General features: G+C 33.5%; 3 protein-coding genes across 4 annotated transcripts; 1 reads left to right on the forward strand and 2 right to left on the reverse strand.

The window, feature by feature from the left end:
- Positions 1–504: 504 nt before the first annotated feature.
- On the reverse strand, positions 505–6,020 carry Rab8 (RAS oncogene family member Rab8). Of its 2 annotated transcripts, none has more exons than XM_066401363.1 (6): positions 5,549–6,020; positions 3,576–3,636; positions 3,017–3,189; positions 2,088–2,260; positions 1,237–1,374; positions 505–1,156 (listed from the first exon to the last, which is right to left on the reverse strand). In XM_066401363.1, exons 1-5 carry the CDS (start codon positions 5,670–5,672, stop codon positions 1,279–1,281), a joined length of 627 nt encoding a protein of 208 aa, XP_066257460.1. In that variant the 5' UTR covers positions 5,673–6,020; the 3' UTR covers positions 505–1,156; positions 1,237–1,278. The 2 variants fall into 2 exon arrangements, with proteins under 2 accessions (XP_066257460.1, XP_066257459.1); XM_066401362.1 differs by having other exon boundaries at positions 505–1,173; positions 5,549–6,019.
- Positions 6,021–7,070: 1,050 nt separating this feature from the next.
- On the reverse strand, positions 7,071–15,511 carry LOC136416253 (UDP-glycosyltransferase UGT5-like). The gene is made up of 7 exons (XM_066401345.1): positions 15,283–15,511; positions 13,599–13,734; positions 12,142–12,437; positions 10,480–10,735; positions 8,991–9,213; positions 8,201–8,420; positions 7,071–7,366 (listed from the first exon to the last, which is right to left on the reverse strand). The coding sequence occupies exons 1-7, from the start codon at positions 15,429–15,431 to the stop codon at positions 7,105–7,107; spliced, it is 1,542 nt and encodes a 513-aa protein (XP_066257442.1). The 5' UTR covers positions 15,432–15,511; the 3' UTR covers positions 7,071–7,104.
- A 3,082-nt stretch (positions 15,512–18,593) lies between these two features.
- LOC136416112 (N-acetylneuraminate lyase-like) lies at positions 18,594–25,548 on the forward strand. Its single transcript, XM_066401129.1, has 7 exons — positions 18,594–18,788; positions 20,494–20,552; positions 21,617–21,687; positions 22,734–23,048; positions 23,459–23,604; positions 23,878–24,049; positions 24,119–25,548. The coding sequence occupies exons 1-7, from the start codon at positions 18,609–18,611 to the stop codon at positions 24,253–24,255; spliced, it is 1,080 nt and encodes a 359-aa protein (XP_066257226.1). The 5' UTR covers positions 18,594–18,608; the 3' UTR covers positions 24,256–25,548.
- Positions 25,549–26,345: the final 797 nt, after the last annotated feature.

The raw sequence follows: 26,345 nt of genomic DNA on the forward strand, positions 1-26,345 counted from the left end.
TGGTCCTTCTCCCACTTGTACAATTCGTATGTTTTCACTTGAACTGGTTTTACATGTATATAAGATCATAAGTAAATATTGTATATGACTGCTGTGAACAACTGTGATGCAAACCTAGAACTGTCTCGCGTACCACCATTGGTGAAGTTGCCACTTGGAGGAACTGTATAGCTTCAACATCTCGAAGATATCCCGTTGCGTTGTGAGTCAACGAGTGGCACAACTCACAGCCGGGTTTATTAAAGCTTTACAGGGACATGAACAATACGAGTTCAATAAAAAAATAAGTTTTTTTCACCATTGTCACTTTCACTGCTACTAACCCTTTTCAATGTATTTTAATTTATTGCAATAAATAAACCGCCTCAGGTTGCTGTAAAACAATATTTACCTCATACCTAATAAAATTAGATATTTATGAAATTTATATCATTAATTTGTCAAATTCGGTCATGGTTACTCTTTGTATTGTGTAAGTTTTATACAAGGGAAAATACATTTGCCTGCCATAGCGAACCAAGATTTTTATTAGTTGGAATTACATATACAGGTGTCCTAATAAGATCGGCGAGCCACCTGTCCACCTATTAGAGCTTAGGAAAAAAATATTTAACTAAACGGGCCAAGATAAAAATTTTTTATGTGAAAAATTTTTGAGATTTTGAAATGAGTACTAGTTTAAATAATTTCCGACAAATCTCGATATAACTTTTTAATAGTTGATTAATGAATAAATATTTAAGGTAGAACTGAACACGTAAATGTTCAAAATACTTGCTATTATTTTCAATACAACGATATAATGTCTTGATGATTGAGTTTTTACATCAAAAATTAAATAAAAAACCATTTTACATCAAAATCTCTTTGCCGATTTAGTTGATTTTTATTTCGTTCTAAGCTCTCTGTATTCTCGAAAATATCGTACCTCGGCGACCTTAGTGAGACTCTAGGTACACTTACATTGCAATATAATATTAAAATATGTAAAAATATGCCTAATATGTGTTTTGCTAAATTACGATGTTCATTTTTTTTACCTTTTATAACCTGAAAGGACAATAGACACGAAACAATACAACTTCCGTATTTACATTTTTCTTTGCAGCAGTCACCGGTAAGGCTGTAGAGTGTTGTTAATATAAGATGACGCTCCCTGTCCAGAAAGTAGAACTGCAAGTAGAAATTAAGAAATAAAATAAACCTACATAAACTTACTCACACATTCGCACTCACCTTAACAGGGCTAGTATCTATTAACAGATTAGTAATATATAGTCAGAGGAGAGTGCATCGTGACAACCAACTAGTAGGTCTCTTTGGCGGTTCTGAGGCCCGCAATTGATGTCCACCTTTCACTGGATTACTCGCTTCCTATAAGGAAAAGGAAATATGCGTTAATGTGACAGTTTTCTACTGTTACCATTACTTTCTTGCTATTTACCCAACATTTCATATAAAAAGTGATTTTTTCTGCTTGAATTTTACTCTTTTCTCTTTGTACCGATGGATCAAAGTAGTAGTTTCGATTAAAAATAATAGAATCAGAGTTCATAAATTGAGAATTTCAGCAATTGACATTTATTTGGTACCATTGCAAAGCCAGTTGAGTGGTTGTTTAGTTTTTCTTTTCGTTTAAGTGGAAAAAATGTAGGATTATATTGGAAATAATAGTGACTTAGCGCCTTGAATAACGTAGATTATGTTATTCAGAACAAAAAGGGGTCTTTTTGTGCTGGAGACTGACAGCTGAATAGAAGCTGATACTCAGATCTCGCAATTTATTATTGTAACTTGTTGCGAAACGTGGCCGAGATTCGATGATTTACAAAAATTGGGACCATAAAGTTTTCACAATCGCGGTATATGCCTTGAATCGTAGTGTCAACCATGATATTTCGTTGAAAACTCATTTTTACGACAACCATCATTATGAGCTCGCTAGGTAAATAATGAATCATATATGAATCACTATTAATCCGTTTTAAAAACAATGCAGTGATTGAACACACCCAATAATGAGATCCTTGACCGGAAATAATGTTTTTTTTTTTAACGCTAGTGGTGGAAAATATATTGCTACTCACCAATTTCTTTTCCATTTTTGCTTTGATATCCCTAGCTAAAGTGAAAAATGCTTCTTCAACTCTAATACTAGCTTTTGCACTTGTTTCGATGAACTTAATGCCATATTCGATAGCCAATTGTTCTCCCCTTTCTTTAGACACCTGTCTTTTCTCCTCAAGCTCACATTTATTACCTGAAATAATACAAAAATACTATAAAAACAAAACAGAAGAATATATCCGGTATATTTAAGACACTCATAATATTTTTATTAAATGGCGAAAATTCAAGTTGTTGCATTGCACCAAAAATTGAAAATGTTTATTATCGAGCATCAATGATTAACATTGCTCCAGACTTTTTTGTAGTCAATCACAAGGAGCAGTAAAATGAAGCTTTACAGCTCAAAAAATAATATTTTGTAGATTTTCTTTATACGCTGTAGAAGCGGACACCTATGAGAAATGTGCATTTTACATTTTAACTAAATATTTAAAAAATTGGAGGAGTTTTAGAAAAAAACGCAACAAAGATCTGAAACGTTAACATCCTGTATGTTTGTTAATACGCCTGGGTCAAATAACGTTTTCTTACCTAGTGGTCTTTTTTGTAATTTTCTACAACCTCCTGAAAAGACGCAAGTTAAAAGTGAAACATCCTCTATAAGATAACTGTTTCTTATTTTTGAATTTAATATGAGGGGACTCAAAAGAAGGATTTGTTTAGTGTTACTTGGAATGCTGCATCGCGTACTTTGTATCGCTCTATACTTTACTTCCCTAGGGAAACAAAGTGTCATTATTGACCGATTTATTCAGACAGAACGAGAATAAAATGACGTTTCACAATGTTTCAACATACACAATAATGAAATCTATTAAATATAAACGGAAAAACAAGTAAATAAATAACACATTTTACAATAATCTTCGCAAATATGATACTTAACCTAACAACATCTTTTCTACATCAGCCGATGCATTTTCTTCAATGTTTCTTATCCAGTTTTTGATGTTTTCAAAACTTTTCTCGTTAGTTATATCATACACTAACATTATACCCATAGCTCCTCGGTAATATGCTGTCGTTATTGTCCTAAATCTTTCCTGACCTGCTGTATCCCTGCAACATATATTATAAACTAAGAACATAAAGGCTGATGGGTTAAACATGGGTTAAGCTCGAGTCAGTTCTACCCGACCCTCGTACGTTATGAATACACATAAAATCTTTTATGCCAGGCCTCTGATACTCTAACAGCAATGCATTTCTTATGGACCTCAAAGTCTATGAGAGTCGGATTTAGGCAAATCAAGCTTAAGCCGTGATTGAACAACTCAGTCTAAAAGAATGACTTCCTTAGTATACAGGGTCAGTAACAAGCAGAGTTAGAATACAATAATACATTGTGTACGTCTGGTAGCTTAAAGAAATAGTTCGTTAAAATTTTAACATCTTTGTTGTACTTACTGTGCCACTTGTATTGCTTATTACATGGTACAACTTACCAAATCTGTAATTTTATTTTCTTGCCATCTAACTCGATTGTCCTGATTTTAAAGTCGATACCTTAAAAAAAATAAAAGGTAAGCATAACATTACTTTCGTTTGAGTTACCTCATACTTATTTCAAAAACTGAAAATAGTTGTTTTGGCTATTGTTACCCATAAAAATTTTAAATGCTGGAAAAAATGACGGTTTGATATGAAACGAAAGAGCTACCATATAATTTTTTTTTTATGTAACACTCTGTATATTAGTTGCTTTATTAAATGCGGTTCTTATTGGAAAGATCAAAAACATAAGGTTTTGTAATCCCATTCCTAATGGTTTCCATGCAATGGTTATTTATGTTCTATAAAGATAGAGTGAAAGACGAACAAAGCACCTTAATTTCAATATTCAAGTTTAGGCATTCCTTGGTTTAAATGTTATCCTAATGGAACACAAATAATTTAAATCAGTAGAAATAATAAGACATAAAGTTAATATACAGTGTTTCGTTACAAACATCAACATTTTATATATTAGCTAATTTCTTGTATGTTTTTTTAGCAATATTTTTAAATTTTTTAAATAAATTTAAGGCACTTCATTTTGTTCTAGTAAGTTCATGATTGCCTAATATTTTGAAGCAAATTGAATTTCGTCAGTTTAATTTAATCATCTAGCTATGTTATTTTCTTCTCTTAACGTTGTTGTTTTATTATTGACTTTAGCGGAATTATGCATGAATGCAAAACTGGAAAAACCTTTCGGAAATTTTAAAAATTGACCTTAACAGACAACCAAGTTGACTCTATTAGTTGTCATTTTTCAAATTTGGCAAAAACCTACTTTTTCGTATCTAATTTCTAGTAAATTATTTCCTACCTAGAAAGATCTTTTTTCGAGTTTTACTGATTCACAAATTTAATTATATTTCAAAACGATGGGCCTGCAGCTATTTGTATAATTTCAATGTCAAACATAAATGAGTGAAAGTGAGAGGCCATGGCTATTTCACATTAATTTATTATCCTTTGACATCAACCACTGAAATGATTCATGCCTGGATTCAAGTAAATTCAAACCTAGTACTTAATGTCAAATGTTTTTTAAACAATATCTTGCACAAATATTTAAAGCATTCGTCTTAGATGAAGCAATTCATGTACAGATGGATAATGAATCATGAATGTTTTGGGGGAGAATAAGGGAGATTTTCATTTAAAAATTTTTCACACATAAGATGAATTTCCAAATATAAATTTGAGGAAGATTTATTAAAGAAGTTTGGCACTAAAATATACTACTAAGTTTCTGGCCAGGTGAAATGGACCACATCACATGTCCAACATAAGCACAGGATATATGCTATTGCCTGATGTAAGCAGTCATGGTTGGAGTTAGTTACATTAATAGGGGTCATTAATGAATTATTTTATTTGCATTAAAAGAACTTATTAATACTCTATTAATGAAAAATAAATAAAACAAATATGAAACATTTCTGGAGATTAGGTAAAGTTCACTTAGGCACTATTAAGTTTTGAAACCTGTTATGTGGAGGCCTTGACGTTCTTAATCAAATTGTACTAATTATTGATTTACAACATCCCATACCATCTAGGAAGGGCCTAATGATTGTTTGATATAAATAAACAGTCTCTATTTAATACAATCATTTTTGCCACTAAGGTCTTCAAAGAATTGTTGGTGATTTCTGGCCTCCTCACACAATAATAAAACCCACATAGCACGTTTCGACTTGACAACAATGTCATGTTGTTTTAGAGAAAAGGGCAAAAGCTAGGATGAAAGCGTATGTGTCTTGTTGTTTAGCTATGATTAAAAGCTCTGGAATGTAAGGGATTTTATCCTTTTTTTTGCCAGGCATTGCGAGTAACACCCATAACCTTTAACATGTAATTTCTCTATTTTACTTTTGTAAACAGTTGACTTTAAGAGCCTTGCTTTTGGCCTACTCATTTCACTTACCGATAGTGGAAATAAACGTTGTATTGAAGGCATCTTCTGAAAAGCGAAACAAAACACAAGTTTTGCCTACACCTGAATCACCAATAAGCAGCAATTTAAACAAATAGTCATATGTTTTGGCCATATTCACATTGAGTATTACAATGTATTATGAGGACTACGGATTGACTGTCTCCAAAACTTTCCAAACCTTCGTTCAGCTTCTCCTAATTTTAAATATTTTGTAACTTCACACTGTATGTTTTTTTTTCAATTTTCATGTTCATGTTTAATTTTAATTCATATATGCATTGTAATATTGTAGTAAGTAACAAAAAACTAAAGACAATACAGAGTACAGAGACCTAGAAACTAGCACTAGAACATTAAACGAAACATGAAATATATGAAATTAAAATTACTAATTAGTCAAAAATATGGTATACGGAATAGGGAATTAGGGTACGGTCGGTGTCATCGAGTGACTCAGGACAAGACTGGGTCTGGGGGATGTATGTCATTTGTCACTCGTCAATATGTCATTTGTCAACTTGTCAGTACGCCATCTTTCATTATAAATAAATACTACCCAAGCTCCGGATTTATAATCGTGCACAACAGTGCTGCGAGAACCTCAAAGCCGCAACACAAGAACAAAAAAGCAAAAACGCCCACCAGAGCTACTCAGGCTCATGACTAATACAAATGGACGAAGCGGAGCTGGCAGGACAAGAAGTGGCAATAACCCTCATTTCGGTCGAGGATCGTCGAGCAATCGTGAGGTTTTTGGTGAAAGAAAAGGGGGTTCACACTTTTACCTTATGGGAGGACAGGGAGATTCGTGCCGGGATAGGATGTCTACTCGCCAACATCATCAAAGACGATCTAGTGCAGCAGCAAAGCTCTTTTACATTTAAAGATGTTGCAACCTGACTGCCTTGAAGACAACGAACTGGAGCAAAGCAGTGCCAGAGATTAATGAAATTTACATTTTCAGATCACCTATGCAGCTGTAGTCAAGTGATATGTGAGACTCCTGGTGGGTAAAAGACTGAATAAAAAATATGTTTTGCCTACTGTGAAACATGGTGGTGGTTCCATACAAATTTGGGGATGTTTTTCTGGTCATGGTATGGGTTCACTTTACAGAATTATTAATGGGATTATGGGCAGATTTGTATATAAAGATATTTTGTAATCCCAATTGATTCCTTATGTGGATGAAAAGATGTCTTTACATTCTATATTCCAGTAGGACAATGACCCAAAACTTATAAGAACTTTTTAAGAAAAGAACAAATTAATGTATAATATTACCTCGGTCCTTGCAGTTACCTGACTTAAACTCAATAGAAAACCTAAAATTGTGTACACTCTAAAATCCATCTTAATAATTACTCGAATTTGGATTAGCTCTTTGATGTCTTTCAAAAAGTTTAGAACTCAATCGATGTTTTGTCCAGAGGAAAAAAAGTTTTAATTTATTATATTTTTTGAAACAGCCTAACTGAAGTTTTGTTCTTATTATAATATAGGTGTCACATTGAGAATACTTTACCAAATTTTACTTTTTCTTTTTATTCCGTTTTGGTTTTAATTTTATTTCCTACTTTAACTATTAGTAGAGCAACTTGTATAATTAACATAGGGATAATAATTAAAACACTGAGTACATCTAAAAGTAGATATTTGTACCAATCAATGTCAACTGTTGGACTTCTCAAATGTGTTGTTCCCTTATGCCTGATCACGTATTCAGCCCACCACACTGCCTTTTCAATCCCGCTCATAGGTTCGTCTTGCAGTAAACGTCGAAGTTTTTTAATGTTTTCTCTATAACTGTTAACACAATTTTTAAAAATAACCTTTAAAAACTTCTAGTTCATACATACTAAATATGTGCATTGATATTTAAGTGTCTTAAGACCAATTGTTCAAAGTAAAGGCAAATTTACCTATAAAAGATAACTTCATATTTATATTTCAACGTTTCCGTGGATTTTAACTTTTTGGCAAAGTTAGCAGAACATTGGCTTGGTACTTAGACAGTAGTTTTCTCCTTAGACGGCTAAGAATAGAGCCCAAAGCCATTATAGACAAATGTCAACGATGGTTTTGGGCATGGTATCTATAAATAATTCCTAAATGCGTTTTTTAATTATTTCTGTTACAAAAATGGAATATGATTGATTTAAAAATGTATTGATCGCCAAGGGAACTTTTTCCGTTCATTTTGGTCGAACTTGGCAAGTATTTAAACCTATATCTATTAATCAATCCAAATAATCTGTTTTTAATCATAATGACACGTATGTAACCTTTGAATGCTAAATAATACAAACTCAAGACGCATTTTTGGTTCTATGTTAATATTTAAAACTTTCACGCTGAAGATGGAAATTCAAAATCCAAATGTAGAATTTCAAAAACCGTATCACCGTACAAAAGATTTTGGACAGATGCTTTAACAACGTTATCTTAGTTTTGTCCATCAAAAGTAGAGTCTGGAAAGATGCAACAGAAAGAAATGAACGTGAAAATTAATAAATTTGCGTTTACTAAAATATTTTCGAGGGTGGTAGCAATTTTTAAATTATTTAAACTGCATGTTCACTTTATTTTTTAAATCTTTTTAACTCGCGCAAATAAGTAACCCTGTAAAATTGTACTTACTCGGGATTTTCAGCGACATCCTTAATGGCTTTCACTAGTTCATCTTTGGACGTATTGAGATAATTAATTTGCCGAAGAACGCCCCAATTAGCCAGTCGTATGCTGTTCATTTCTTGGTCGGCTATAAATGGTATTCCGACCATCGGCGTTTCCCTGTCTATAGCTTCCTCAACAGACTGGAGACCACACTGGGTTATAAATGCCTTGACATTTGGGTGACCTTCAAAATAATTTTGGTTAATACTTAATGCTTACCTGGTGTGAAATACCCCTTTTCTATTACTAAGACAATGATAATATCGAAATCGTAACTGGCATAAATGAAGCCTAAAACAACTATCAATGGACGTTTCTATACAGAGTAACAGCGCATGCGTCTTAATCGACGTCAGCAAATCAAATATTTTTGAATTCAGTTATTTCTCCATTCTGATGGTTTTTGTGTGTAGCGGAAAATTCCATATAAAAACAGTTTTATTGATGCAACGTTTAGAACAGGAAAACATGAAATTTATTAAATCCTCGGAATCGATAACAGGTAAATTTAAAAGAATGTTAAGACTCTTAAGGAATTAGTGACTTATCGGCATCTTAAACACCCCAAAATAATATATTTAGTGCGTGGCTTTGCAAAATAAACGGCAACGTCGCAATTATTAAAATATTTTAAATCTATGGGTCAGGGCCGTTTATTTAACTCTCCAAAGTTTTCTTATCGATACTACGTCCAGTTTCCCATAAACATTTAACACATCTACGATTATCTAACACCTTGTATAAACTTACCCACCTAAAATGTCTTGTTGGGGCAACCATTTTTTTATTATCACATTATTTGGTTTGCCAGGCAATTCTTCTCCTTCGAATTTCCAGAGGACTTTATATGGCAATTCAGCAAACACCTGCATCAGAAGACTTCTAATTTCTATGGGTATATTAATGCTTTTTACATTTGATCCTAAGCTAAAATATACAACGCCATTTTCAGCGCCTTCTATTAAAGTTTTTATGTCCTAAAAGGAGAAATTCGCAATGAATATGATATATTAGTTCTTTACGATGTTCTAATTATTTAAAACTAAAACAGAAAAAATGGTAGATATGTACGTCCATTCGCTATGCGTCTGACTTAACCCTATGCACGTAATATTGCCTTCTGTATACCTGCTATGGTGCTACTGTTACACAAGGGAGGCTTGCTTTTTATAGAAATATCATGGCACTGTCGCAAATTCCAAAATATTTCCCATTAGAGTTATTTCAGACAATAGAAACATACGTTGGCCGGCACGTTCGCCAGATCTTTCCCTATTGAATTATTATTTATGGAGAACTATGAAAGATCACATTTATAAATCTGTGAGGAAAGATCATCACAACTTTAAGAATGAAAATAAGAAGAAGGGACGTTTTAAGGCTAATGCAGCATTTAAAAAGACGAATAGAGGTGTGCTTGGAAATATTTGTTCCTTATTTAATTATTTCTAATGAGATTCTTCCCAAAAAACGTGTTTTTCGATAGTTCCACCAAACTATTCGGCTGAACTTAAACTAGTGATGTATCATAGCAATTAGAAAAAAGCTGAACGCAAAAATGTGAAAATCTAAGATGGCGAACGTAAGAGAAAGTAAAATTGATGATGATTGCTGAAAATCGAAACGTCTTATTTCAGATATGGCATCGCCATATTGTAGAGCTGAATGAAAAAAAAAGGGTTTTTTCAAAATTTCAGGTTTTTCCGAAGACCTGCGAAAGTCATTCGCATTTTTTAAATTTCCAGAGCACACATTGTTGAATTTTGCGCAATTTAGTCATCATTTAACTGACTTTGCATCTTTTATGGTTACGAAAATCCCTATGGTTGAGATCCAGAAGCGGACACCCTGTATACAATCGTAGACTTTCAAATGACTGCTAAATGCACCGTATGATTCACAAAATTGAAATAAATAGTTGTGATGTATATCATGCAGGGCAATATTCATGAATAGGGTGGACATTGAACACATTATAAGAATTATTTCTCAATTTTGTAGTCCGGATAATTTTGAAATAACAAAATTAAAATTTTGTACAGAACTCTGTACATTTTTGAATATTTCGGATTTCTGTCACCAATTTTTCAAGATTTAGAAAATAAATAAATTTTATTTATTTTTAATTTACTGACCCTATTACCCGTTCAATGCGATTTATAATAAACTCCATAGAACTTTTGGGTTACCAAGTACCGACCTCATCCACCTAACTGAATTCAAAAATTTCGTCATGTACTAACCTTCGGCAGATCCTTCCTTGGTTGAATATGCATGAAACTTAAGGGTACTACCGTTGGTACCATTGGTCTTGGTGTATAAAGTATCGGATTTATGTTTAGAAATACTGCACTAACGTTTCTCTCGATGTCTGCCAGATATGGCAAATTATTACCTAAGAACTTTCTTGCTACTGCATCACATCTAGGCATTGCAACAAAATAGACATAAAGCCGAGACCACACAAAATACAGGGTGCTCTTTATTCGTTCATAAAATCTGGAAAGGAATAGATGTATTTGCAAAATTTGTGATAGTATGAATAGTAGGTGTAGAGAGTAGCATCCAAGACGAGACAAGGCTACATGTTTGGTTTCTTTCGTATGAAAAATAACTGGAAAGAAAGCTCCCAAGCATGCCTTATTTCATAAATAATCTATACAGGGTGTTAAAAAGAGAGTGTAAAAATATTAAAAAAAGTAATAGTATGGACGAAAATAAAGAAAAAAAGTCTTAGTAAAAATGAATTTGCAAAGTAACAGTTTCGGAGATATGGAAGTTTATTCTAAGCTGTATAATAAATAATTACAAATAAATGTTTCAAAAAAGAAGTACTTGTTTACTAAAACTTTTTTGATTATTTTGGTCCATACTATTCCCTCTTTAAATATTTTACGCTCTTTTTTTTAACACTTTGTATAAGAGAAGAAAGTTCTCGAGTAAACGTTTAGAAAAATGCTTTAACATCAATTGACATTTTTGGTTTTGGTTAGAAAATTTAGCCTCTTATTACTTCTCCGCCAAAAAAGTTTTTGCCTTATACGAAACTTGAAAAGAACTTAGAAAAACATGGACTGAAATGAATCTTATATTTTAGTTAATTCTAACGATTTAAAAGTATTGGAGGTATCAAACAAAAAACAATAGGAAGATCCAAAAAAAAAATTTAATTCTGTTTAAAAATTATAAAGTTGTTAGGAATAGCCAATAATTATATGGGTATAATTTAAAAAAATTCAAATAATAACGTGGGAAAAATTCCCATGAACGTATGAAACGTTCTGACAGCGGTATGACGTCACAAAGCGGTATGCTCAATTTTAACCACGTAATGAGTTGGAGATTACGAATGACTTTTGGTTTTACTGATTGCCTTTTTATTTCCTAGAAAAAACGTATTTTGGGCGTTTTGTCGCAAACCACTTATGGTTGGATTTGGATGCACCGCATCAGGTCAAAACGCTAACCTTCCGCAAACTTTCGGTGCTTGTCTCGCAACTCCTGGCATATTTATTTTCGATTTATTTGGAAAATATTAGAATTTTCAACATTTTGCAAGTTATCACATAATTATGTGATCTTCGAACTACAACTTTCTGCAGTAAACGAAAAAGAGTACACCTGCCAATTATTGGCATTAAGACCGGTCCTGTTTTTTGAACCGAAGCCTCGTTTTGTCACTAGAGACAACGAAAAAAAGAGAAATGAAAAAAATCCCGTCGTATAGGGTCGTTTAGGGTCTGCTGTCCGTTATCTACATAAGCAAAGCATTCATTTCACAGCTTTTAAATTTTCGAGGTGTTACCAAGTTAAAATTTTGGATAACGTGCGCTACGCTTACGATATCGACAATCCAAAAAAAAATTGGAGCTTAATTCTAGTAGCCAAATGCATTAGATACTTACGTTAGATCTCCATTATAAGGTAAAAACATTTCTGAATACATAGAAGGAGGATTTGGATTCCCCATGGCTACGTGCGTTCCCGACCATCCGCCCATGGATGATACTCCAATAATTGGAGCCTTCAGCTTCGCACTTAAAGCGAACATAATGGGACTGATATATATCTGAGAAATTATTAGGTCGAATTTTTGGGATTCGTCCAAGTACATTTCCTTGAATTGTTCATTTCCTAGTATGGCATGAGCAAACTCATCGTACATGGCAAATATTTTCGTGATCTTTGACTGAATAGTAAGCTGGAATATATTAATTCCATATAAAAGCGTATCTAAAATGTTCAGTCAGCAGGCTTTAGTGGAAAAATACTTAGTTTAATGCACGTGATGTTTATCGTCGTTTTTGGAGTAAATTTTTTAAGAAAAGTTGGACTTAAATGTAAACAGTTTTTTTAAACACAATGAAGAGAATGGAGATTTACTGCAGCACACTCAAGTGCGATGATTGAGCCGCGGAAAAGGGCTAAAGGCTTCTTTGAGTTGCGAAACCAAAATTACATATTTATGAGAGAAAAATTAAGGGCAGTTCCAGAAATGTCAGATCCCATATGGTTGTGGGATCAAGCATTTTTGACTGATATAACTGAACATCTTAACTCCCTTAACGTAAACTTACAAGGCAAAGAAAAACTTCTACATGAACTCTTGCTTCATATTAAATTATTTCAAACAAAATTACTTTTTTTTAAGCAACAGTTGCCACAAAATAATTATTCAATTTTGCGAAAATTTGCAGAAAATTACGCATAAGAAATTTAAATTTTCCACTCAAAGTTGCATTAAAAAAAATGTTCATTTTGTTCCAAAGTCTATTTGAAGTAGATCCTGATGAGGTTGATGTGAAGATGCAATTAGAATTGATAGATCAGAACAGTCTTCGAATTAAGAACAGTCTTCAAATATTCTGAATTATTTATTTAAAAACGAAAATGAATTGAGTTCTTGTTATTTTAGCGTTTGCCCGTAAAATAAAATAGAGTGTACAATTTAGGTGGAAATTAGAAATATCATCCTAGAATGATACGGGCATTCTATCTGCCCTTGTTGTGCAATATGCTACTTTCTGCGACCACAACAATTCGTGAAAAACGTACGGCTTAGAATCTGAAATTTCGGTACAGCTGTCACCAAAACACCCGTAGAGCTGTCGATGTTTGTTTTGCTTCGTTGCCATGGTTACCGCTACGAAGTCAAGGGGTTATTTCTCTACCGTTGCGCGCGCAACCCGCAGGAAGTAAATTTATACCACCCTTGAGGATGTTTTGAAATCATTTTTGAGATGGCGACAGTGCATGCACATGCGGCATGCACAGACATAGAAAAAGAATAATATAGATTTATGTCTTTGTGGGGCCTATCAGCTTATCATAATAAACCCTTCACTCTTTTTATTCACCTTACCGATTTTGACATGAAAAATTCAAATCTATGCCTCGAAATAATTGGGTAAGTATCTTGACTTGTGTCAATTTCAGTCAAATTGACCAGTGTTGAGTCATTTATAGGATGAGGTGTTACTGCTATAACTTCATGTCCTCTGAAACAAAACAGTATGTGTACAGATTGACTCAAGTGAAACATCAGAGACTATAGTATACTATAGTATAACAGGTCTGTTCACAAAAAATATAATATCGCATTTATGCATCAGAAATTTATTAGAAATTGTTATACCATAAATCGCATACTATAAACCATGTGCAGCGCTTATAAAAAGTATTGCAACGCGTTTATAACTTTCAAAAACCCGATATTTTTAAAGACATACTTAAACACTTAAGTTTTATTTAAAAAAAGTATTTAATTCATTGTTTTCGATGTTCACATCTCTCACCCCTATCCGACTACCCCTAGAAACTTTTTATTTTCAAATGGAAAGGTACCCAGTGTAGCATATTGAATGAAGAGTAATTCAATAAGGGATACAACAGTATACTCAGAACTAAAATTGGATTTATAGTTTCCTTAAAAAAATTCAATTTTAGATGTAAAATAAAGTAACTCATTATTATATCAAACAAAACCGAAATTCCTACAGTAAATGATCAAATTGGACTCCAGTAACAATTTAGCAATGACCCAGTTGTTCCTCGAACTTTTTTATGCAACTATGCAGTGTTGCTTCTGTTATTAATTCAAATTCTGCTTGAATTCTAAGATGTAAATCATCTATATTTTGTGCTCTATTTTTGCAAATGGAACCCTTTACGTGACCCCACAAAAAAATCAAGAGTACATACTCAGATCCCTAAAAATGAGAGGTTTGGGCAGGTATTTACGGAGATCGCTTAATTGGACCCGTTTTTCATCCAAAAATCTTGATGGCCAAATGTATCTGGGTATGTTTTCAAAATGGCCTTTATTTAAGACTCACATAAATAATAGAAAATGAAGGACATGAAATTATAATTTTTCAGTAAGACGATGCGCCTTCTCATATCAGCCCACCGGTGGATCAATTTTTAGATTAATATTTTCCTTAAAACTAAATTGGAAGAAGGGGTTATATCGAGTGGCCATCAAGGTCACCCGATTTGACTCCATTAATCTTTTTTCTATGGGGTCATCTAGAGTCTAAAATGTATGCTATTTAGCCTTAATCATTGGATGATTTGCAAAATCATATAGTAATTCATGAATGCAATCAAATTACACCCGAAATGTTACGCAACATAAGAACACTTTGAAGAAATTTATTTTATTGTATGGAGATAAATAGTGGTAATTTCCAGCAATTGATAAATTGATTGGAAAAGTAATGTGAAAACTTTTTTTGTTTATCCACCTTTTTTAGAAAAAAATTACAAAACGAATAAAGGAACGTACCCTTTTAAATCAGAGAGGTAAAATTCACCCCCGTCAAAACGATTTAGTGATATTTTAGGGGTAACTGTTACCCTTGTTCAAGGGCTGAAGTTGGAGAGTTGAAAGTACAATAAAAAATTGTCCCTCTCGAATCAAATATTGACGGGTTCGAGCATTTTTATATATTTTTATTTTAAATAATGGAAGTCGAGGTGCAGTTTTCGTTGGGCCACATCGTATGGAGAGGGATCGTTTACGAAAGTTCACATTTAAATCTTACCTAAGAGAAAGAGTCCTAGAAATTGGTTTAAATGTCGCTTGGTGACTTACTGCAGGCATTTGAAAGACACATAAAATTCGTGCAGCTTGTATTTCTATCGATGCAATAGAAACTATAGAAAATACAAGAATTAGATAATAGTCCTTCATTTTTCAAGATCTCTACGACAAATTGCTAACACTTTCAATCGGTTGCACTCTTAAATGATGCGATGTTAGCCACAACGTTGAATACTGTATCCCTGATAAGAAATGAAAGTATATACAGGGTCCGCATTTGAGAGCTAACACAATCCGTATATGGAAAATTACAAGTTTTGTGTATTTTTGAACTTTGTACTTTTGTGGGAAAAACTTGACATTGTAAAAAAAAACAAAACAAACAATCAAAATAAACATTAAGCAACTTTATCGTGTAAAGGTAAAATCAATTACTTACGCAGAATAAAATAGTCATAGTTTTTTCGATTTATTAAGTATTAATTTTTGATACTTATGATGTATTTCGTATTTATTCATTTTTTTCGAACCAATCTCGTATTGTAAAAGTAATTCTAGGGTGCTGTTTTTAACAAAATGACTTTTGAATTTAACGATTCTAAATTCCAATAATTTTTCTCAAAAAATGTTCCAAATATTTTCCTTAATTCCTTAATTGTTTATAAAAAATTGTTAATTTTCCAGTAATTTAAAATTTATTTCAACTTATGCCCCATAGTTTTGTAGATAAGTGAGTTTAAATAAAGCCCTACAAGTGTTGAAAAAGTTATAAAAATCAAGAACAGTTGAGAATCGGTACTATGTTATATTGTGAAACTTGTTAAAAGAACATTTTCATTAAAAAACTGCCATGCCCTATTTAAAAAAATTAGGTAAGGGTCAGTTTCCAGTTTAACCGAAAATCATATCAGGTTTAAAATATTTTTACAATGACAGGTTTCTCTCACATGAATAAAAATAGAAACTTCTATAATATATTAACCTTGTAAGTTTCCATATACGGATTGAGTCAGCTCCCAAAGACGAACCCTGTACAAACAAGCTAATTATTGTCGATTTAGTTGACCAGTGTCGGCTTTGTAGGTTTCGAAGGTCAAACGAACTCAGTTTAAAGTTCTTTGAATTGTATTTAAGTTATTTAATAATCAGATATACTTTTTCCCTTTTTTTATCAGAGCTAATCTCTAAAATAAGTAAATAAATAAATAAGTTTACCAATACCAAAATTTATTGTCAAACATCTGAGCGGGTGATAATCGATTAAGGCATAAACTTATCTTATTTATTCCTCTAATATTTAAATGCCAACTTGAGATTTTTTAAATTAGTGATCACACTGATTTAGTTTTAAATTGAGGTGAACGATTGCAAATTTTACAGCCGTCTCTGCAATAAAGTACGAGTGAAGCAGATTTTAAGCCCAGGCGCACATTACAACGCATGTAACACAGCTCACACGACACATGACAGCGCATGTAGCACACTAAATTCATGTGCGGCACATAGCGATGGGCGCACACTGCCCGTCAGTTCTGTGTTTACTTTTGCATGGTTAATTTTCTAATATAAAAATGAATATCTGTACAAAGATAAAGGCGAAACTGTCGGAATCGGGTTCAGATGAAGCATTTGAAACAGAAGCTTTGCTTTACACTTTGTCAAAAATACCAAAATCCTTCGACAAAATCTATAATACTACAGTGAAAGTTGAATATAACCATAGCAAAAGGACAGAATAAAGAGGGTCATTATATGCGGTGGTCAATTAATAGCTATAATAAAATTTAGCCAAGGGAGTCTTGAAGGGATCTTTGATTCAAACATTGTTTTTTTTAATTAAATATAAAGGGTGTCCCGAAATTACATAGTAATTATTAAAGGACCAATTCTACGACTAAAAATATCAAGAAAAGTTCCTATAAACATAGGGTAGCAAATGGACACTAAGGACGCCAATGTATGTTATGTAGTACTTTTGTGTAGTGACAATAATGTCCTTTCTTTTGGAGTACGTGATTTTGCTTTTGAAAATGTACGTAGACAACAAACATTATGGCATGTATTGCAATAAGTAATGTCCATTTTATTCGAAAATGGTACATTTCATCAACGCTAATTGAGAGTACCTTTTTCATGCAAAAAGGTCCATATTTTCAACTGTCGTAGTCAAATCGTAAAAACAGCAGCATGCAAAAAAGTTAGGGCCAAAAATATCCTAAGCCGACCCTGTATAACACACTTCTAAAATGTTGTTTTAAATTTCGTTAGATTTTTGGATTCGGCATAAAATGTTTGGTAAACAAAATTTTGTTACTATTCCTCAAACGGTTTCGATAATATTAGTGAAAAACCATCTTCAGCTGCGGTCCTTGAAAGGGCTGTACCGTTCTTAGTGTCTACTTGCCGCCCTATGTTTATAGGAACTTTTCTTAATGTTTTTGGCCGCAGAATTGTTCTTTAAATTATTGCTACTTAATTTCGGGACATCCTGTACGTGTGGGCTTCAAAAATTCAATAATTATAGATGGTGCTATAGTTATGCCCCTGAGTATATTTTTTGATGCCTAATCGCTGAATAAGTGCCATTGCACCAAATAGAGGACAAACAAAGTACTAAAATTTATTTGCATTTTGTTTAAACATTTAACAATAAAACCTTAATATTTTTGGCCCCTGATGTGGTAACCATACTGTTTATTACTCAAGAGATCGTTTTATTATTCGATTTTTATGTCAAATGTATGCCTTTATTATAAATGATTTTATACATTATTATAAAAAAACATATTTTTTATATTTCAACTTTTAAACCTGAAATATCACGCATTGTAAACGGTGGCGAGCGTACGATTATTTCTGGCCCTGACTGTATGTGCAGCAACTTGTAGTCAGTTGTAGTAACTTGTAAACTTTTTCTTGGGCGACTTGTCGCGTTCGCGGGCACTTCGCCAACCGAGTTCTTCACTTTTGCAAACCCCATCGAGGTGCATTATTTAACAGCGCACCTTACCCGAAGATTACACGATTATTATATAAGGCAAAAGACTTAATGTCGCTGATTAGCTTAACTTTTTCGGGTTATGTAATTGTTTTATGTTTCTTCACAAGTACAGTATTCAATCATATCAACGCGGAATCACTACTTGTTGCCCAATAGAGGCACTTTCGCTACTGGGATTAATAATGGTTTGAAACCTTGATAAGGAGTTACGTGCGACATAATTAATATCTCGTTTTGAATTCGCTTTATTACTATGACTAACTGACGGTATTCTGCATCATTACCACCAGCTCGAATTAAATATTCTTGCAGCGCTATAACTGTATATGGTAGCTACTTTTACCTCTTGTAAATTCGCAGTGAAGGTTATGATCAGCCAATATTTATTATGGCCAATAACGCCAAGCAGTGAAGTCGCGGGATCAGTGTTTCTGTTAAAAAAAAATTATATTAAATATTTATTTATTTTATTTTATTTTTTTATTGGGAAGATACGTACAATGATTGTAAGTAACACCTATAGTTTTTTAATGCACGTTCCGTTTTTATATATTTAAATAAAAAGCTCGATCTCGATTAAAACGTAGCGAGCAAATCGCGCATGCCTCAGATTATTTACCACGTCTGGATTAAAAATCATTTGATTTTCGTTTAACGTTGACCAATTCAAAAAGTGTTTTATTGCCATTTAGATCAATGCAACGGCAGTTATACAGGGCGTTTCAGAATTGCACGGCGCTATTTGAGATGCGTATTCTCTAATACAAAATAAAGAAGAAAGTTGATAAGAGCATATGTCTTAAGTGAATTCATTATCAAGATACTGCGGCATAAAGATATTTATTAAACAATACAGCATTTATGCTGCAGTATCCTGATAATGAATTGACTTAAGACATATGCTCTTATCAACTTTCTTCTATATTTTGTACTAGAGAATATATAACTCAAATAGTGCCGTGCGATTCTGAAATATCGTGGGATCCATAGATTTTATTGAATTTGTAAATTAATTAATTTGTGAGCAAACTAAACGGAATTCGACCGAAAATCAAGAGAGATCGAATTATACAATTAAATTAAATTACCAAGACCTCAGAAAATACACTACCCTGTATAGCAGGTTAGAGGCAATCTACCCTCGTATTAAGCAGCACCTATTACCTAATTTTTGAAAATTTTAATTAATTTGGAAGCTATATCTGCAGTAAATGAAGCACAATTAAATAAAAACTCAATTTTTCCTTAGCTTTTAACACCCTGTAGCTCCACTATCGAGCGAGATTGGACACTTATATGAACTTTTCTTCTTGTTTTGTACCAGCTCAAATAGTGCCGTGCAATTCTGAAACACCCTGTCTATTTTTTGTACTAAAAATGAATGCCGGGTTGATTAATGGGATTCTGTTACTAACTGGTTAATTTCCAACAGTACATGTTCAGATACACTAGGAAGACTCGCATCCTTGGCTTCCTCGATATTGCCTTGTCGTATTATGTGGGTGTGTGTGTTGGTGGTAAATTTTCTAATTAGTTCCCGCAAGTATTTCCGAGATACTGAAATTTCCGGAAATCTTTCATTAAACATCTCAGTAGCATGGCACTTTCAACCAGCTTCAGCAAAAATAAACTCAGCCTCAATTTTTTCTTCAATTGCACGCACATCTAATAAAATATTAGCACTTTTCAGCACTATCTGACAATTTATAAAAATAACCAAACACAGTTTGTCAGCATAAAATCGAAAGCAAATTAATTTTGTATCAACAAATAATGTTTTTTAATTGTTTATATACTATTTAACTGAAATTTTATTGAACTTTTTACGAATTTTTTTTTATTTATAGCTCTTTTTTCAAAAACGAAACGAGGGATTTTAAATCATATTACACCATTAAATATAGTTTTGAAATACCTTTAATTGGGGGTGTCGCTCGACCCGTGCTTCAATTTAGAGCCGCCCTGTACAATGAGCTATCTACGCCTTATTATTTTCACCTCTGCTGTAACTGTTTTAGAGAAAAGGCGGGAAAATTGGCGTACTAAATAATAGTGGATTTTATAGTTAGTAATGAAAAAACATTCTTTTATGTTACTAGGCATATTAAAAGATGTGTTTCTTATTCATCAGTTGGGTTTACACATTGAAAAAATGCAAAATCTATTTAATACTAAGAAATTTCCGAATAAATTTATTATATTATGTTTCAGGTGAATTTTACGTTTATCGGACTTATGGCACCTGTCTTTACTATATTTAATCCCGATTTGTAAGTACCCAACTTTTTTTTTAACGGGGTTTAGGGGAATCTGCTTTTCCAGACATCGTGGCACATGGCAATCTTATTTGCCCACTCGGGTTGGTTTTCCTATCCAGGAATCACCGACCGACTAAACCCCCTGTTCTCAGAGAATCTGGAACCTCTGTGAGGCTTTACTTCAGATCTAGTAATTTCCTTTTTATTTAATTTTTTAATTTAGTTTTCATATATTTGTTTAAATTTTAAAATTGATCTGATCATCTGTGCTATAATACTCAAAAATTCTTCCGATTGCAGTAACAAAGCGGCGATATTTTCTTTCGTTATTGTGTGGTTTATTTGGGATTCTGTATCGATTCTTCTATTCGTCTATTGATTGCAAATGAAAATTGCGTGTTCGGGTGTGTCTTCTTTCTCGCAGCACCAACATTTTGGGCTTTGTCGCTTGCCTATTCCATTTAAACACTTCCCAAATGTCCCATGTCCCGTTATTGATAGTGTTATGTAGTAATCTACGTTTTCTTATTTTCTGCAGTTCCATGTCCTCATGCTTTTGATGAATGTTCTGGCCCATTCATTGTATTGATCCCATTGTAGCTACCATAGTAAAAAATTAGCCATTTTCTTCTTAGCTTTCCAAATTAAAGAAATAAGTCGAATTGTTTTTTTAGGCCGGCAATGCATTGATGAATTAAAAACGGTACCCATGAAAACGTTTTGGATTATTCAAATTTCAAGTGTCTCACTGTGTATATAAAATCATAAAATCCGTTTTTTAACGATTTTTCTATTGTGGAGTGTTTGTCGTATTTGAGTACAAGACAGTCGAGTCTTTTTGGAACCCAAAGAGTAACACTCCCTTGTGATTATTTATTACTATTCTGCTCATGCGCAGATCTTCTCTTCGGTGCACTGGTGGTTATTAGGCACGAGGGAATCCTTAATTTACGAATGAATAGCGAAGAATTTCGTGATCGTTTAGATTAGTTGACGTAAGCGCATGCGCGCTGGTCTTTACCCCGTACGTCTACTCTCTATGATAAAAATTGTATATTGTGTAATTTTCTTTTCAGCTCAGTAAATACAGATAAAATCCCAAGTTATGCGAATTACTTACTGGACTCCGGAATCAAAGGAATTTTAGGTAAGACTTTTGGTTAAGCCAAAAAATCCAACAATAAGGCGGTTTTGTAATATGCGATGAAATTACGCAATTTGGAATTCCAGAATATGCCGATTGAAAATTTGAAAAATTTCCATGACTTTCGGAAGAATTCGAAAAAAACCGAAATTTTGAGAAAAAGTTAATATTTTTTCTTCAGCTCGAGATAATTTAAAATTATTAACACTTCATTGTTTCAACTTTTCCTCTTCGACAACATGACGATGTCATATTTGAAATCCGACGTTTCGGTTCTTGACATCATCAGCTTCGTTTTTTTTATGGGCGCCATTTTGAATTTTCAAATTTTTGAATTCAGTTTTTTTTCTGATTATAATGATGCATCATATGTCCAGGTCCAGTCTTGCAGTTTAACGCAAACATCAAAAATCCTGTTTTGACAATGCCTTAGAAACGACATTCGTACTTTTGTTTGTTAGAGACATTTTCCATAATTCAACTGAGTTTATTACAATAAATTTATCTATACTGAGAGTAAGTGAAATCTTAAAGAAAAAAGATATTGAATTATAACGTTAACGACATTCGTTTCCACGGTAACCATAAAGCTAAGAGCAAGGGATTAGGATGACGTTATGCCCGATTAGCTCCCTAAGTAAATAATGAGTCGTGTGCGTGCTAACCTGTCACTCAAGTATTTTAATAAATGAGGCGAGAAAACAATCTTTTCAGTCATTCAGCACACCCAATAAGGGTGTCTTTTGAAGCTGGTGATGCGAAAAAGTTAACACACCATGGTAGAAAGTTTCCTTACTGTCTCAAGATTATAGCTGGTCTGGACCATACGCGGATCGGTAAACTATCAATTCTCTCGACAGTAATCAAAACACATCGAAATGTAATTCGCATTAATTGTTAATCTAACATTCCATATGGCTGACTGAGGAAATCCCCAGCACAAATTTTTGGAAATGAAGAGTCAGCGGCACGTTTGGGGCAGTAAAAGGCGACTAGTCTGAAAAACCTTCTAAGTACTCTCTGGTTTGGTATAAAGTTTGAATTTTCAGTGGGAGCTTCTAGTGGAGAAGGAACGTCCCTTTCAGTCCAAGAACGAAAAATTTTAACGGAAGCATGGATCACTGCCGCTCGAAACACTTCACAACACATAATGGTACAAGTTGGGGGGGCTCCGTTTCCCGACGTGGTCGATTTGGCCAGACATGCCGACACCTTAGGGGTTGACTCGATTTTAACTCTGCCAGAGCTGTATTTTAAGCCAAGAAAATCTCAAGAGCTGATCAGCTACTTGAAGTTCATAAGTGCAGCAGCTCCTAACACACCTCTATTGTACTATCATCATCCGAGCTTAAGCGGAGTTAACAGTAAGTTATATGTGGATTACCACGGATAGTTTAAGGATATTGTTTACGAGATATAGAAGACCTTAGAAGACATTTTTAGTTTCTTCCTCAATCATGTCCTTTTCTTTTAAACTTTTTACAGGCCAAATGCATCCATGCAAATAAGCATATTTATTAGGTAATTCCTTGCTAAACCGTTTATATTTATCATTATGGCATTCATGTGAGTTTATTATTTCCGTTTATTTTTCAAAATTATTTTCGACCAAAGGTAACGAAAAATGTTAAACGACACAAGGCCGATATGCAAGCAACACCTAATTGCATTGCTTATAACGCCTCGATTTCAAATTTCAACACTATACATAATTTACTTATTATCGGCCTTGTAACGTTACTTCTGTTATTATTCACTAACTTTTGTGGCTTAGTTGACATGGCGGAATTCTTGAATGATGCGTCCCACCAAGTGCCCAATTTGAAGGGGGTCAAATACGCATCCAATGATTTAGCTGTTGCACATGCTGCCTTGCGAGCAGCAAATGGTAAATACCGAATTTTTATCGGAAGCGACCATGTAAGTATGCTGCACTTGAAGTATATTTGGTCATACCTCTCGGTCGGTTTCGAACCTAGTATTCTTTACTACAGTATGAAATAGTCATTTACTTAACAAGTGCGCAAACGGATACTTTACCGCACGTCGGCCACAAGAACGACACGAAGCGGAGTTCGGTCAACAATAGAGTGCGGTAAAGATCTTTTCGCACGTATTAAGCGCAATGTTTTTCCTACGAGCGCATGCTTCTTTTCTAACAATCAACTGCTATAACTTATCTTTACATTTCAGGTCATAGAACCAGCATTCTCCGTGGGATTTGATTCTGCAATTGTGGCATCATCAAATGCGTTTCCTCGTTATTCTAAGGAAATATTGCAGGCCGTTAAGGACAAACAGCTGGAGAATGCTATAGAGCTGCAACAAAATTTGACTAAAATTATGACCACTGTGACCAAATTTGGTAAATGACTTGTAGAATGAGGAAAGCAGTTTCTGGGACAATCTCGTAATCTTATACGCAATTTTGCAGGTTCCAAAGTACCAGGGATGAAATTAGCCATGAACCTTTTTACACCAATCAACGTAGGATTGGCAAGACCTCCTTTACAGAATCTCAACCCACATAGAATAGGAGAGTTCAGAAGTGCATTAGAACCATTATTATAGAGAACTTTTAAATCCCACGCATTACTTATCAATGGAATTTCATTATAGAATTAAACTAAAGATGAGTGTTTCACCTTTGGAAGAAGCGAATTATCTATAGGGGATCGGTTGTGAGGACTGTATATTGTATATTTATATTCTTGAAAATATCTATGTAAGATATACATTATTGATTTTCAGTCAATTGTTGCTCCTCAGTGGCTTTCGGCAGTGTTCTAAATTATCTTTGCTATACCATGCGGCTCTAGATTGCCCCCCTCCCCCTTCTGTTAATTATTTAACGAATTATTTCTTAAAAACTCAAAACAGAATTAAATAAGACAAAAGATACTATTTTTATCAATCTATCAATACATATTATCTTTGGACGTTTCGTTGTTTTTTAAAATGTTAGTTATATGACCGGTAGTGCAAAATGGTCGATTTTTTAAAATTGAAATATGTTGTCCCTAAGAGAGTATTTCCACCAGATGCTCTAAAAAGGTATGGCTCTCACAATAAACATTCTCAAGAATCAGAACATAACCTTCTTGTGGAATTAACAATGGCTCAGGAAGCAGGCCCATCAACATCACAACATGCAGCTCCTTCAACACTGCAGCTTATAGAGCCCGAAAAGTTACCCGAAGAAAGTACTTCGCCATTTAAAAAAATCTTACTATCGCACATTCGACAAAATCTACAACCTGGAAAAGAATAGAGTGAAGATTTGTCCAGGATCAGAGATTCTGACGAAGTAGTTATAGGAATGAAGGAAAAAAGATGGTGGGGCTAAAACAATCAAACCGATCAAGCCAACGAAAAAAAGAAAAATTGTGTTAAAGCTCTCAACGACCTCCAGTTCTGAAGAGGGAGATGATATGCCTTACACAGATTCAGATTATAATGAGGAATTTCTGAGTGACAATGAAGATATGTCAAATAATAAACAACGAAGTGACGACAGTCCTGCTAAGCAACCTGCTACTGTTCTAATAGGCAAATAGGTGATAGTAAAATATTGTTCCAAGAAGACTTTAAGATATTTTAATACGACTGGGTCAGATACTTTTTGAAATTTAAAAATAAAAAGTTTGTTTTGGTCGAAATTTGAAGATGTGAGAGATATGAACAATGTCGATAGGTTGTGGTAGACACACTGCCAAATCCAAGGAAAACCCTACGGAGTATTCCCGAATTTGATTTTAAGTTTGATAATTACAAGCTCATATAATAATAATTACTTAAGTACGTGTTTTTTTATTTTTGTACTTATATGTAAACCCCTATTTATTATTCAAAAATCCTGAAATATAAATAGTAAAACACAGCTTTTTTATATTCTTTCATATATACCCCATAAATACGATATATTACCTCTTCTAGGAAAACACCACGTCTTTATTACATTTACCCCAATCGGTGAGGCAAATGTGATATAGTGACATGTTTTATAAAAAAAGTTTACAGTGATCATACGCTTTAGAATATTACATTTCGATCTCCCTGTGGGCATTGGCCATGCAAGTTAGGTCCACTGTGCTCTTTTTAAGATTTTGTAAAGAATTTTCAAAAATTGGAGAAAGCGTCAACGTTAGACTATTTGAAACTATGACACATTTACCCCACTTTAGTATATACCTCACCTTAGTATATCTTATTCGAGTAAAAACACTTAAGAACCGTCGCACAAGCGATCCCAACATAAATTCCTTAACTCTAACAGTAAAAAAATAGGTACCTCTTGATTTTAGTTAAAAGAATATTTTTAAAGCGTCGTTTTTAAATATCTGCTATATGTATGAACAGAGTATCCCATATTGGAGTGATCAATTGAAATCTCGAAAACTGTAAGAGATACATAAGAGATATAAAAGCAGATGGTTTTTAGGCAAAGTTACTCAATTGGTTACTCAACATACCGCCTTTTTGAGAATAAAAAAATTTCACGCTGTCCCGAAGATACTCAGAAAAACCGTTGATTTTCAAAATTTCTTTACCTACCAAATCACATTAGTCAAATTTTTACTCAACATTTCGGCTTCACGCCATCAACAACTTAAGCTTTTTGATACAAAAAAGTATTTTTTTACTAAATCATTTTTATAAAT

The sequence above is a fragment of the Euwallacea similis genome, chromosome 22 (assembly GCF_039881205.1).
Source record: "Euwallacea similis isolate ESF13 chromosome 22, ESF131.1, whole genome shotgun sequence".
In the NCBI taxonomy this organism is placed as follows: domain Eukaryota; kingdom Metazoa; phylum Arthropoda; class Insecta; order Coleoptera; family Curculionidae; genus Euwallacea; species Euwallacea similis.

Coding starts and splice junctions, on each gene's coding strand:
- LOC136416112 (XM_066401129.1), top strand. CDS start 18,609: ATGGTAGCTACTTTTACCTCTTGTAAATTCGCAGTGAAGGTTATGATC. Junction 20,553..21,616: donor ACTATATTTAATCCCGATTT/GTAAGTACCCAA, acceptor TTTTCTTTTCAG/CTCAGTAAATACAGATAAAA. Junction 23,049..23,458: donor GAGCTTAAGCGGAGTTAACA/GTAAGTTATATG, acceptor TTTGTGGCTTAG/TTGACATGGCGGAATTCTTG.
- LOC136416253 (XM_066401345.1), bottom strand. CDS start 15,431: ATGAAGGACTATTATCTAATTCTTGTATTTTCTATAGTTTCTATTGCA. Junction 13,735..15,282: donor TCTAGGACTCTTTCTCTTAG/GTAAGATTTAAA, acceptor GTTTTGTTTCAG/AGGACATGAAGTTATAGCAG. Junction 8,421..8,990: donor GCCCCAACAAGACATTTTAG/GTGGGTAAGTTT, acceptor ATTATTTTGAAG/GTCACCCAAATGTCAAGGCA.
- Rab8 (XM_066401363.1), bottom strand. CDS start 5,672: ATGGCCAAAACATATGACTATTTGTTTAAATTGCTGCTTATTGGTGAT. Junction 3,190..3,575: donor AAAATAAAATTACAGATTTG/GTAAGTTGTACC, acceptor TATATGTTGCAG/GGATACAGCAGGTCAGGAAA. Junction 1,375..2,087: donor CAAAAATGGAAAAGAAATTG/GTGAGTAGCAAT, acceptor TTTTCCTTATAG/GAAGCGAGTAATCCAGTGAA.